This window comes from Rattus norvegicus, chromosome 10 (assembly GCF_036323735.1).
Source record: "Rattus norvegicus strain BN/NHsdMcwi chromosome 10, GRCr8, whole genome shotgun sequence".
In the NCBI taxonomy this organism is placed as follows: domain Eukaryota; kingdom Metazoa; phylum Chordata; class Mammalia; order Rodentia; family Muridae; genus Rattus; species Rattus norvegicus.
Window position 1 is genome coordinate 79,758,832 of NC_086028.1, and position 14,647 is coordinate 79,773,478.

The window sequence follows — 14,647 nt, forward strand, 5'->3', positions numbered from 1 at the left end:
TCTTTTCAGATCAACGTACACCATCCTGGATAAGTTTGTTAAGAAAGGATACATAGGAAACATGCTGGTTGAGACTGTGTCTCAGAAAAATCTTTCTTCACCACCATATTTTGATGTTTTCTATACTAACCCTGACATTAATATAAACTGGTAAACGTATTCTCTAGTGTCTTCAAATTTCTTGCTTGCTACCCACAAGATATAGGTCATTTTGAAACATAATTGTATGACCTATACACTCCTATGCTGTTCCCAAACTCACCATGGAGGGAGGGTACGGCTCCTTTCTCTTCATTCAGCCTTTTACCTGAAGGACTTGGATAGTGTGTGTGGCACACACACAGGCGTATACAGCTCTTTTGTGTGTCTACATGCAAACTTGCAGGAGGGGTCAAAGCAACACTATGGTGTCTTCCTCTATTTGCTGTTCAACTAGGCTGGCTGGCTGGCAATCCCTGGGGATCCATTTGTTCTTCACCCCATAATGCCGCATGACAGGTACTGGCGGCTTTTCATGTGGGTGCTGGGGATTGAATTCAGATCCTCATGGTGGCAGAGCAAGCACTAAGTCAATCCCTAGCCCAATCTAGTGGCTTTTATTTCACATTTCTCTAGTTCTAATTTCTAAAGCTTTAATTTTAAAAAGTGTAGCTTAACTGCAATCTCTTCTTTCTAATGTTCAGATACTATTTCTCTGAAGATAGTAAAGTTAGGTAAGATCTCTAAACAATTTTCTCCTCTATTTCCAATAATTTCTTACCATCATGCCTCTTCCCTTACTCATTTTGTTAATATAAGTTGAAATTATGTCTGCCTGGTTAGTGTCCCCTGACCAGCAACTTATATTTTGAAAGACTGTTCTCCAAAAGAGGACATTGGATCCCCAAAACTAGAGGAGTCACATAAGGTTGTGAGCTACCATTTGGATGCCAGGATCTGAACCAAGTCTTCTGGAAGACTGCTCTAAAACACTGAACCATCTCTACAGCCTTGCCAACTAATTTTTAAAGAATAATTCGAAATTCTGACAGAGAATTATAGAGTGGATAGGCAAAGATTTATCAGTAATGACCTTTGTCAAAAAAAAACAAAACAAAACAAAACAAACACCAAAAAAACAAAAAACCAAAACAAAACAACAAAAACCAGAACTAATTTTTTAAGAGATTCTTAGGGGTCAGGATTCAGTTAAAATCCTTTCTCTGAAGTATTCAACTGCTCCCCTGTAACTGGAGGTAATATCTAGCTATACCCTTCCGGATGCCTGTAAGAGAACATCACTATTACATCACTATGAAGAACTCATTCAAAACATTATTACAACCTTATTTTTGTTCATAATTTCCCTATGCTGTGCTTAAAATTTCAAAATTCAGACTCTTACCAGGCATAATACATCCCCCTAAAGCAACTCAGTATTGTAAGAGAACTCACAATTCACCAATTATGTTTGTACTTTATGCTTCAGAGAGTCTCTCTAGCCAATTTCTAAAACACAAACACACACACACCAAATAGAAAAGTTAGTACCAAGAAATGTGTAATGCCTAAACTAGTGGATCTTAATTGGGAGCTAATATTTAGACAGCAGAAGACATTTGTCAATGTATGATGACTATTTTGGTTTGTTACTAGAAATAAGGTTAGGGTCAGGAAAGTTGCCAACACTGTCAAATATACAGGGGGAAGCCATGAAAACTGCTTCAAAGTGTTAATAGTCTCAAGGCTTAAAAATCTCTAAACTGAAAATCATTTTACATTTTTAGTCTCATGACTTAGCCCTGACTTTTATGGTATCCTGGTGACTCAAATCCTGAACTAGCCAAGACTCTTAAGATACAACACTTATTTTCTCAGTCCCTTCTCAGACTTTTTAATGCAGGTGTCTCTGATCTGTTAACACTGTACTGATACCTAATGTTACTGCTTTTCCACGCATTTAGCCAGGCGTGGTTGCTGAAACCTATGATCCTAGCAGACAGAGGGAGGACTGCTGTTTCAGGCCAGCTTGGGCCCCATAAGTGCATTTCAGGCTACTCTGGGCTACATTAGAGAAAGTGTATATGTAACAATTTTCACTTTAATATTTTACAAGTATAAATGTAAACAGTTAATTTGCCAGTGTGCCTAATAAGATTGACATTTATTAACATATTCATAATTGAACCAAGAAATTACTTACACATGTTTTGAAGGAAAAAAAACTTTAGGATTACAAAGAAAGTCTGAATTTCGTTTGGATACAAGTTTTACTACATAACCTGGGCTAACCTTCAACTCAGGATTCCCTTGCCTCATGCTGAGATTATGGGCTCATGACACTATGCCTGGTGAAGGAAATTTAATTCTAAGTGTAATAAACAGAAAAATAACTTACCAAGGTCAGAACGGGTATTTGTGAACAATTCCGCAGGACAAAAACCACAGAGATAATATTTACAAACCTATTGAGAGAAGAAAAATTTAACTTTTAAAAACTGCTTAGTTCTATAATTTCTATTAGAAAGGGTGCCAAATAATACTCTTTTAAAATTTATTTGTTTTATATCTGTGAGCACACTGTAGCTGTCTTCAGACACACCAGAAGAGGGCATCAGATCCCATTTACAGATGGCTGTGAGCCACCATGTGGTTCTGGGAATTAAACTCAGAACCTCTGGAAGACCAGTCCCAAATAGTCTGTACTAATATATTCATCTTTTGACTGAGTACAATTTCATTTGCTAAACTGTGACTTTTATATTCTTATATTTTAATAAAAATGAACACAACTTACAGAATTATCAGTTATCTTCTAGAATATTAATTACCTCTGATCTATTTCCCAATCAACACCGTCTTGTTTTTATGAATGGACTGTGAGCTAGGCATGGTATTTAGGAGGCAGAGAAATCGAAGAAAAAAGGAATCGAAGGGAAGGGTTCCTGACAGGATTCTCCTTGTAGCCCTGGCTATCCTGGAACTTGCTTTGTAGATCAGACTGGCTTGAAACGCAGAACTTTGCCTGCCTCTGCTTCCCGAGTGCTGGATTAAAAAGCATGCACCAACCTCCACACCCGGCAATTTTTATTATCTAAAAACAACCTCTAACAGAAACTGGAGAGATGGCACAACACTTAAGAGGTGGTACTGCTCTTGCAGAGGACCTGCACCCAGTTTCCAGAAACCAAGCTGGGAGCCTCAAAACTACCTGTATTCTCCTCTAGCATGCTTGCACATACACACATTGCTCCCATTCACACAATTAGAAATACAATCTAAGGGGGAGCCTAGAGAGATGGCTCTGAAGTTAAGAGCACTGAATGTTTTTCCAGAGGTTCTGAGTTCTATTCCATGGTGGCTCGAAACTGTCTGTAATGGGATCTGATGCCCTCTTCTGGTGTATCTGAAGACAGTGACTGTGTACTCCTAAATAAAACAATTAAAAAAAAAATCTTAAAAAAACGACACCATTCTCATAAATCCTTTTGTCATTTAACATAAGGTGCACTGTGATATTTCAGCAATATACATGTATGTAATATATAATGATCTCGTTCTAACCTTTTCTTTACCATCCTAACTTTTAATTTCCTCTTGTGGTACTTTAGTGCCCTGAACAGCAAGTTCAAGCTTTTTAATAGACTTAACTATTTACAGATTAGGACTTGGAACTCAGGGTCTAAATAAAAAATGACACTTATTTAAAGCAAACTAGCTTTATATTTTTGCTAAAGATCCACAAAATGTATCAGACGTCTCATACATGCCAATACTTCACTGAGTGTGTCTCATAGGCTCCTATTATAAGGAAAACATGAGCATAAAGTGAACTTAATTTTCTCCTTATTTTTTTTCCAGTGAGACACTGTCTCACTATCTAAACCAGACTGTCTTGAACTCAAAACAATTCTGCCTCAGCCTTATAAGTGCTGATATCACAAACCCACCAAGCCCATTGTGCAGAACCACACCAAGCCCATTGCTATTTTTAAACTCCTCCAGATTCCATATTTAATATTGTAAAATGGTAAATCAAAGTGCATTAAACTATCACCTTTCACACAAAATTTCAGTATTACTGTGATTATCAATATGTAACTATAACCTATAAGATACATTAAATTTAACTAGTGAGAAGGGTTGGCACGCAGCTCACTCTAAGGTGTTTTTGCCCAGCATGCACAGGGCCCTGAGTTCTATCTACAGCTAGCACAAAATAAACTGTGCAAAAAATTCTGAGTCACTATTCTCTCCAGATATAGGGATTTGGTGCTAAATTCGAAACAGACTTTTCTTTATCAAAGCAGTATGGTTTCACAGTTCTGCCCATAAAAACTGAAGCTGAAACCTGTAAAACTGGCCAGGTGGCACTGGCCTTTAATCCCCACATACTCAGAAGACTGAGGCAGGTGAATCTCAAGTTCAAAGCCTGAGATTCAATCTCCAGTAATGGAGACATAATAGAGCAAACTACCTGAAGAGTCATTATGAGGTCCAGGCCAGGAAAAGTTAAACACACGCCTGTAATCTTAGCTACCTGATGGCTAATGTACAAAGAGAATAACAAATTTGAGAACAGCAAGATCAAGTCTCCGAAAAGCAAACAATGTTTAACTTGAAAAGAAGATTAGCAAAGACCTTGTGTTAGAGTGGTATATTCCTTTAGTCCCAGAAATTTGGCAGGTGGAACTCTGCAATTTGGTCTACACAGAGTTCCAGGCCAGCCAAGGCTATAGTGATATGCTGTCTCGAGAAAAAAACAAGAACAAAAATACCACTAACAACTACCACCACCACATCTGAAACAAATACACACACGTGAGCACACCAGCAACAAAAAAAGTGGTCAGTGAAATGGTTCAGTCAGTCAAGAAACCTGTCTAGCAAGATTTTCGAACCCATGTAAAAGAGAAAGAAAAACAGACTATACAAAGTTGTCCTTGGCCGCCACATGGCTCACTGTGGCAACCCCGTACCTCCAATACACAATTATAATGAATTTAAAGAGGGATAGGAACATGGCTGGTCCTGTAAAAACAGCTGGTGCTGAGCTGGGCAACCTGAGATCATCTTCAGGACCACATGGTAGAAAAGAACTGACTATTAGTGGCATGTGCTACCCCAACCATAAATGCACATATGCTGAAAATCTAAGGAGATTCATAATATCAAGCCTAAATAACAGGTTAAGTTTTGTAACATTAACATATTACTTAATGTCTTTGTGTGTGCACGTGTGGTTCTGAGGGTGCTGGTCCAAACCTCCTGTCTTGCTTTGTACCATTCTCTTCAGTTTCTCTGCAACTTAAGCTCCCCGCCACCTTTCTTTTTGAGCCAAGATCTTACTCTTCACCCCAGGGCAGCCTGGAACTAATAATACAGTACCTGTTAGCTTTGAACTAAGTACCCTAAGTAGCAATCAATTATAGGTATAAGCTACCATGCCTGGCCTCCAAACCTAAACATTATTCTTATAAGTTGTCTATCTTTAATGAAGACTAAATGCTTTAGACATTAAAAATTACTTATGATTTATTTTTATGGGTATGAGTGTTTTGTCTGCATATACGTATGTGCACCACATGCATGCCTGGTGTCCACAGGTCAGAAGAGAGAATCAGATCTCTCAGAACTGGAATTACTGTTGAGAGCCACCATGTGGATGCTGGGAACACAACCCAGAGTCTCTACAAGAGCAACAGTATTTGGAAGTGCTAAGCCATCTCTCCAGCTCCCACGGCTTAGAAATGTAAGTGTTTCTTTAAGCTATTTCTGAACTTCGTGGTTGAATATAGCAGCACATTTCTGTAATCACAGAACTATGAAAGCAAGGCAGGAGCTCTAAGCTCAGAGTCTTTAGTGACCTGCCTTGCAAAAATGACAATAATGGCCAGTCATGGTAGCTTATGTCTATAATCAAGCACCTGGAAGACTAAGACAGAGGGCGAGGAGTTTGAAACCAGAGCTACAGGGAAAAAGAAGCCTGCCCAAAAAGGTCAATCCAGGGCTGGCAAGATGGCTTGGTGAGTAAGTGTGCTTGCTACAAAGACTAAAAGCCCGAGTTTGATTCCAATGATCCATATGGTAGAATGAGAGCCAACTTCTACTAGGTGTCCTCTAACTTACACCCACACACACCAATTTCTTAATAATAATTTTTTTGAAAAGTCAAACGATACCAAACCAAACCAAAAAGATAAGGTAGTATGCTCTCCTTACTTGTGCCTCCTGCTCCCCACTAAGCTAGAATAAAACCCAGAAACTGGCATGTAGCTGGCAAGTTCTAACCACTGGGCTATATTCCCATCTTCTAAACTGCTTCTGATTCTCCCCAGGAATTGGAGAGTTTAAAAACCAAACACATGGGGGCTGGAGAGATGGCTCAGCGGTTAAGAGCACCCGACTGCTCTTCCAGAGGTCATGAGTTCAATTCCCAGCAACCACATGGTGGCTCACAACCATCTGTAAAGAGATCTGATGCCCTCTTCTGGTGTATCTGAAGACAGCTACAGTGTACTTATATATAATAAAAAAAACAAAAAACAAAAAAACAAAAAACCCAAACACATTAGAACATGAAAAACTGATAGTACATATCTGGGTGTTTCAAATGAAGTTATTAATGCCAATAATACAAGTAAACCCACATAATATCTTCTATTTGATTCATGTTTATTGTATGCATGCACACGTGTGTGCAAATGCAGGATAAAGTCAGAAGCGAATGTGGGGTGTCTTCCTCAAACACTCCTAGCCATTTTTATTTGTGCATGTAAAGCAGCTGTCTCTTGCAGCTGCTGTCCACCTTAGTTTTTGGGACAGTGTCCTTTGCTGAATTTAGAGCTTGCTGATTGGCTAGTCTGGCTAGTTAATAATCCCCAGGGATCCATCCACCTGTCTCTGGCTACCTAGCACTGGAGTAATATGCACTGTGGTGCCTAGCTGCATACATAGTAGCTTTCTTTAGGATATAATTGTGGCAACTACTCAAAATTTAAGATATTAGCCTCTGGCATTTAATATCAACCACTGAAAAACATAAACAAGTCTCACAAATTAAAATCTATGCAGTCCTCTCAAGGCCTCCTAATTCACTTGGTCTTTTCCTCACCCATTCTTTTCTTTATTCAACTCTTGTGAATAACTCTGGTGCTAGTATTAGGAGCTGAACCCCGGTTCTTTGGAAGAGCAGCAACTGCTTTTAACCACTGAGCCATCTCCCTAGCCTCTTTATTCAACTCTTTACTCCATGTCCACCATGGACCTAGCAACCCACTAATAGAAAGCAGAGATGGGAGGAAGTAACAATTATCACAATGCAATTATGATCTAACTTCCTAAACCTTAGGAAGGCAGTTTCAACTGTTATGGAAACACAGGATACCTAAGTGTACACTGTACCACTCCCACTGAGTTATGCTCTTTTCAAGTTCCATTTTATAGACAAATCATATATGAAATAAAGCATTCAACATTCACTTTTTATAATGCAGATACTATTGAGATTATTAACTCCTGTTGGCAATGGTCAATCTGGTATTTGAGAATGTGGATGCTAATAAAGGCTGGACTATGGACAGAGACTGCATGCCTGTAATTCCGGCTACTTGGCTTAGGCAGATTCTGAGTTTGGGGTAAGAAAGAACACAGTGAGCTTCTATCTCAGTCACCTCCCCAAATAAAACAGGCCACAACACAAACACACCCACATAATGGCCAAGCCTCATTATTAAGATTTCACCTGCTGTACATAAATCAATTTAACTCTTTTTTTTTTTTTTTTTTTTGTTCTTTTTTTTTTTTTCGGAGCTGGGGACCGAACCCAGGGCCTTGCGCTTCCTAGGTAAGCGCTCTACCACTGAGCCAAATCCCCAGCCCCCATAAATCAATTTAAAATCCAGAAACACCAGAAATTTTACTGTTACTTTTTGTCTATCATTAATATTTTTAATTCTAGCTACATTCAGCCTAGAACCAAATGGGTTTTAACAGTCTCATCCAACAAGCCTAGAATTTGAGTTCTTACTGCCTTGGCTTTTTGAGTACCGGGATCTGAGAGTTGTGCCACAAAGCTGTTAAATTTTTTTAGGTACAGGAATTTATATAAGGGAAAAAGAAAAAAAAAAGCAGAAGAAACTTCTCAAAGACAGTTTTGAAAAGGGTGTGTAAGGGTCAGTTTTCGAGCTATGGTTTTGCTCCAGCTATACCTTGATCAAGCTTCCAAGTAACTAGTCTCGCTCATTGTATTAATTCTTTGCTGGTCATGGCTCACATGATTCTTACTGCTTATTTATTTTGAATGATAAAATTTCAATCTTCCACAGCAGCAAGGCAGTGAACAATTCCACTGCTTAAAAGCCTCAACTGTTTCCCAACGTAATGAAGTTCAAAGTTAATTCTTATCTCACTCCCCACCCAAGATACCCAAAAAAGGGCTTCAGGTTTAAAATATTTCCCAAGCGCATTCATTTCTTCAGCCTGCCACTTATGCTAACATGTCTTCTCTTTAGCCCTTCCTCAGGCAACTTCTTACCAATCCATTAGGTCCCAGTATTTAAAGGCCTCTTTGTATGGAAAACCCTTCTTGAGTTTGAATTAGGTGCTCCAGGCTCTTTGCACCTTCTGGTTTTTCCCCCCCATTGTATATTCTTATTTTGTCACTGAAGAACACTTAGCTAATTCCTATTTGTCACTCACTACACTGATAGTTGTCTAGGGTTGGGTGTTGCACACACATTTCTGATATTTATGTTAAGTGAAATGCATCTCTGTAGAAAGGAACATAGAAATTCCGCTAACCTAAGTAGCCATCTCCCTCGGTGAAAATCTAAGGACAAAGCTGTGTATGTGTGTGTATGTGTCAAAATATTCCCACACATACTTTTCCTAAGTCAATTGTTGAGGCTCGAATGAAATGACCCCGTTAGCTCACGTTTGTGAACACATGTGTTGACTCTGTCTGGGGAGATAGATTATGAAACCTTTGGAAGGCTGAGGCTTATGGGAAGTATGTCTCAGAAGACAGGCTATGAAGTTTTACAGCCTGGGTCCATTTCCTGTTCTTTATCCTCTACTGGATGGCCAGTAAAGAAAAAGTAGCTGGCCAGCTTCATGCTCCTACTATGGAAAACAAAACTGTATGTGTTCTACAACTGTAAGCCAAAATAAACCCTTTTGTTCCTTAATTGCTTTTGTTATGGTATTTTATCACAAGACACAAATCAAACCAATAGTACAGAAATGTAACATTTTCTTTCAGTATGTATCCATTGTATTATGCCTATATATTTGCAGTTTGGTGATACAAGACATCTTTAAGACTTATAAAACTGCCTCAAAACATGGTGGGTCCCTGAAACCAATCAGATACATTAATGGATGCACCCCCTACCCCAAACAATAAAAGTGACAGACCCTTTCAGACCAGAACTGAGACAAGACAAGCATGAAGCAAAACCCAGCCAAGGTGCCTGAGTCACTTGGAAAGGACACTCTCCAATCTGCTGAGCTGCTTGCAGGCATTTAATATTTAGTAGCGGGAATCATGGGCTACGCTAAGAGTTTGGTTGGTTGTTTCTGTGTGCGGCATGCCTATGCTATAGCACGCATCTGGAGGTCAGAAAGTAACTTGTAAGAAGTGGTTCTCTCTTCCAAATGAAGAAATGGCTCAGCAGTTAACAGTTCTTCCTGGGGGGCGGGGGGAGAGTTGGGGATTTAGCTCAGTGGTAGGCAATTGCCAAGGCCCAGAGTTCGGTCCTCAGCTCTAAAATAAAAAAAGGGGAGGGGAACTTCCTGTCTTTCTAAAAGACCCATGTCAGGTTGCAGCCCCCAATTCCAGCTCTCCCAAGAATTCAATGCCCTCCTCCAGCCTCCCAGCGCACATTTACAGTGTAGCACACACACAATCATTTTTGAAAACTTGCTTTGATATGGACAGTTATCAATGATGTTACTGTATTTGCTAACATCTCAAAAATTTTAGAAATGTACATTTAGTTCAATTCTCTTAAAATTAACCTTTAATGAACAGGCTATACTTGAATTAAGGTATGTCAGAAAAGCAACTGCAATCAGTGGAATGTAGGAGTGTAGTCCTATATGCAAGAGGATTACTTAAGGCCAGCCTGGAAAATTAAGACCCTGGTCCTGGCAAATAAGCCAACTGCATTCAACTCCCTGAAGACACCGTAAAAGTCAGTCACATCATCCACGACTAAATTAACTTTTGGAAGCAGTTCTGAATATAAAACTCCAATGTGAACTACAAAATTTCCACTATACAAAAAATATTTAAAGCTTCAAATCAGACCTTGTATTTCCCTATCATCTTCTGCTAAGTTGGATCCTAACTGACAAGTGCCCCAGGCAGTTACTGTGGTTACTTAGGAGTAACACCAACCAAACCTGGGACAAACCGCTTAGTTCAAAAACGTCAGTGAGTGCAAACAAATGCAAAAGCACAAATATGAGCCAAAGGAGTATGTTAATAAATCACTGAAGAACTGATGTTGGGTGAACTCTCAGCACAGCAGAGAGCCTATAAAGCACTACACTAACACCAGCACACTATTCAAGGCTAACAAGAGTGGGTTTGTGGGGCTGTTTGCCCTCCCCCACAAAAGCAAGTATGGGCCTTCAAGATGGCTCAGAATGTAAAGGCGTTTGCAGCTAAGCTTGAAGACCCAAGTTCAATCTCTGAAGACACCAGGGAGGAGAAGACCAAGTCTCAAACAGTTCTGTCCTCTGACCTTCACAAATTCCCACTCTAGAGGGTGCACCATCCCCACGCCCCCTCTCAACACTCAAATGTAAAACAATAACAGTGTCACAGAAGTCTTGACACGCTTGTAAAGCCAGCAAAGGGAGCTGGAAGAGCAAGAAAGGAAGAGCTCAAGGTTGCTGTTCCATAGAAGGACCCCATCTCTATCTAAAAAGCAAGTTTTATAAAGCAACACTTTTCAAAGTACAGATAAAATTAATTTTAACAATGTACTCTACTAGTACTTAGAGGTAGAGGCAAGAGGATCAGACATTCAAGGTCACCTGGAGCTGTATATCAATAAAGCAAAGACACCCCACACACGAACAAAAGAAAACACAATAGGAGAGCCCTAGATGGTTCTTGCCACCAAACCTGATGATCAAATCCCTGGAACCCACAAGACAGAATCAGCTTTCCTAAGTTATCATCTACGTTGCCCCCCCAACAATAAATGTACAGAAAAATTTTAAAGTTACTGTGCTGGGCTGGAGGGATAAAAAAATATGTATTTCAAGTAAATTACCCAGATCAGTCAAATAAGCCTATCTCACAAGCAGGCTGAGGAGATAGCTTAGTAATTAAGAGTACTTGCTGTTTAGTTCCCAGCACTTACATGGTAGCTCACAACCATCCATGCTCAATCCCAGAGGGGTCCTATTCCCTCTTCTGGTGTAAAAGAAGAGGTACTAAGCATATACAGACACTCACACACCACAGAAGAAAACGCATGTACATGTATAAACACACAAATATAGTTTTGAAAACCTATCGCACAACTACTAATGCTAAGGTGATGTTTCCTTTCACTTCCCCTCTGTGGCTCAGCAGTGAAGAACACTGCATGTTCTTCCAGAGGTCTGGGTTCCAATTCCCAACATCCACACGAAACCACAACTGTCTCTAATCCCAGTTCTAAGGGATCTGAGGCTCACACATTCATGCAAGCAAAGCGTACATACTTTAAAAAAAAAAGAAAAAAAAGCAGCCAAGCTAAGCTCTGGCTAGTCTGAACTTCGGTATTTAAAACAGCAGTGCTAACACTAAAGGGTTAAAAGGAATACCACCATGCAAGCTTCCATTTTAACTGCAAAATAGCTACAGATCTTCCAATAGTTGGAATTTAATCTCCTTGTTTGAGGCAGGGATAGCTTTAGGCTAGTTTGGAACTCTGTGCTAAAATTACAGGCTTGGTTTCCAGTGATCTTTTTTGATATTTTTTCATCCTTATCAAAGAAGTCAAAGAAAAATGGTCTGCCCAATTATCAGTTATATGGCTTTTCTCTGTCTAATTCAAGACTGGCAGAGAAAAAATTTGAATACAGGCCAGAAAGATGGTTCTGTACTGGGTAAAGGCACCTGCTGCCAAGTTGAGGACCCATGGCCAACAAACGCCCCCATCTCCTTACACCCACCAAATAATTTTAGGAGGAAAATTCTCCAACTGGAATAAAATTGCTAAACTATATTACCGTATTAGACAGTGAATGCTGGATTTGCCTATCTCTTGGAGGTTTTATTAAAAACCAAAAAGGGCAGCATCTAACTGACTTGAAGAAAGTAACTGAAAGAAAATTAAAGCCTCGATTGTTATTTTCAAAACTTATCCACATACATTATTATGTGCCATTCTTCCCAAGATGTGTTCAAAACTATGAGGTGTACGGAATGAAATCACATTTATCTTTAATCCAAAACACAAATGTCCTATAGGGAAAAATTACCCCCCCCCACCTTTGTTGTTTATTTCTGAGACAGTTTCAAGATAATAGTTCTCTGGCTGGCCTGAAATTCACCAAGATCCACCTGCCTCTGCCTCCTCGGTGCTGGGATAATTGATAGGTGTGTACCACCCAGCACAGCTAATTTTTCCTAACCTTTAAAAAAGTTTAGATTGACTAATCCCTGGCTCAGAAGACTGAGGCAAGGGATCTCTTGAGTTTGAGGCCAGCCTTGACCTAGAGCAAGTTCCAGGACACCAGAGCTAAACATAGAGACTCTCATTAGGAAAAGGAAAAAACAAAACAAAACAAAACAAAACAAAACAAAAAACAAAAAAAAAAAAAACCCAACGCCAGTCAGGGGTGGTCCAAACCTTTAATTCTAACAGAGGCAGGAGGATCTCATGGCCAACCTCATCTTCAGAGTGAGTTCCAGGACAGCCAGGGGAAACACGGTGAAACCCTGTTTTGAAAAACCAAACCCTTGGGCTGGAGAGATGGCTCAGTGGTTAGGAGCACCTCTTCCAGAGGTCCTGAGTTCAAATCCCAGCAACCACATAGTGGCTCACAACCATCTGTAATAAAATCTGATGCCCTCTTCTAGTGTGTCTGAAGACAGCTACAGTGTACCTATTTATAATAAGTAAATCTTTAAAAAAGCAAAACAAAACCAGAATAAAAAAAAATACACCCAAAGCCCCCCCAAGCCCAACAACAACAAAAAACTTCAATTGAAAGTGGGGGTGAAGAGAGGAAGAAGAGAAAACAATGCATAATTTACTTTCTTGAAAAGCCCATCTGTGACTAGTAATCCCAGCACTCTGGAAGCTGATGGAGGATTTCAAGTTCGAAAACCACCTGACCTACAAAGTAAAGCACTGCCTCAAAAAAAAAAAAACAAAAAACAAAAAACAAAAAAAAAACAAAGCTTTTGTTGAGCCACTTTTTCATATTTTATTAGCAAATGACTTAAAACTGCGGTTTGATTTTAATTGCAAGGTAAAATCAAGTATACCTATTCTCCAGTTCAGACCTAAAACAATGTGCTCCGTGTACAAAACTAGATAAAAAGTACTTGAAATACAGTGTAGTATATGCACGAAGCCAGCTTCACAGAACAGTGCAACCTGAACAGTGCTAAAAAATTAGCTTTGCCGACTACATGAGACCTCGAGTGAGCTGCTCCTGCCTCACCTGTGACCCTGGAGTTATATTTAACCCTAAGAGAGTAAAAGGATTGAGTGAGTTTATGTGAAAACAAAAAACCTCGACAACCGCCTATCTAAGGGACTGACTACTGCCACCAAACAGGCGTCCAACTGCCATCAAACCGCATTAGCAAACACTGTTTATGATAAACTGTACCAAGTCACCTGTTTCAAATGTCTACCTACCCAAAGGACCGTCGAAATGGAACCAACCACTCCTAAATAATGCAGTACTACGATTTTTTCCCCACTAATACTGGTCAGAAGTCAAGCATATTTAAATATGATGGCTGCATCAATATAACGGAAGACTTTGCCTTTCTTTTTCATGCGGTTAAAAACACGGAGCTCTGGTGTAATAAAACGAGCCCTTCCTTCCTTTTCCCGCGTTTCCCGGCCTCACCAAGGTGCTTCTTCTGCCCCGCCAAGAGAAATCCCGGACTTCCTCCATAGAACAACAAATCACCCTACCCCCGAGGTTCGCGCGGAATCTTCCCTCCCGGGCCACTCTCCCGCCTCCTTCAGCCGTCAGGTGCTTTAGTCTCCGCGGCCCGGACCCCAAATCGCGCCGCGACCCACCCAGGCCAGCCTGGGCCCGCGCCCTCCCTTCCCTTCCCCTCCCCCAGACGCTTGGGCACAGGCCCAAGGCCCACGGGACTTACGCTCTCGTGGTCCCACCGCACGTTGCTGCGCTTCTCATCCGGGGCCAGGTTTCGGTCCCGGCCCATTAACTCATCCAACAACTGCGCGGCCGAAATCATGGTGCTTCCTCCGGGCGGCTGCTCACACCAGCCCTAGCACCCACCAACGAAAACCACCAGCCACTCGGCCGCCGAACCAACCCCTCGGCCCACTCTCAAGCCGAAAAGCCTCTTCCAAAGAGGAGCCGATAAGACAAAATGGCCGCCGCCCGGGCACCTTCCCAGCATGCCGTGCGCCCGCGGAGACACGCCTAGGCCCGGGCGGCGATGGCGGCA

General features: G+C 40.7%; 1 protein-coding gene across 5 annotated transcripts in view; it reads right to left on the minus strand.

Annotated features, from left to right (window-relative positions):
- Nucleotides 1–14,647, minus strand: part of Luc7l3 (LUC7-like 3 pre-mRNA splicing factor) — a 36,022-nt gene extending 21,375 nt beyond the window's left edge. For 4 of the 5 annotated variants that reach the window (XR_005489891.2, XM_006247155.5, XM_039086386.2 and 1 more), the window contains exons 1-2: nt 14,333–14,647; nt 2,378–2,444 (exon numbers count right to left, since the gene is read on the minus strand). Coding sequence is in view for 4 of the 5 variants with exons in the window: in XM_006247155.5 (XP_006247217.1) it covers nt 2,378–2,444; nt 14,333–14,431 (166 nt within the window). In the remaining variant the exon portion in view is untranslated. The remainder of the gene's footprint in view (nt 1–2,377; nt 2,445–14,332) is intronic. The other variant, NM_001108291.1, reaches the window with a different exon arrangement.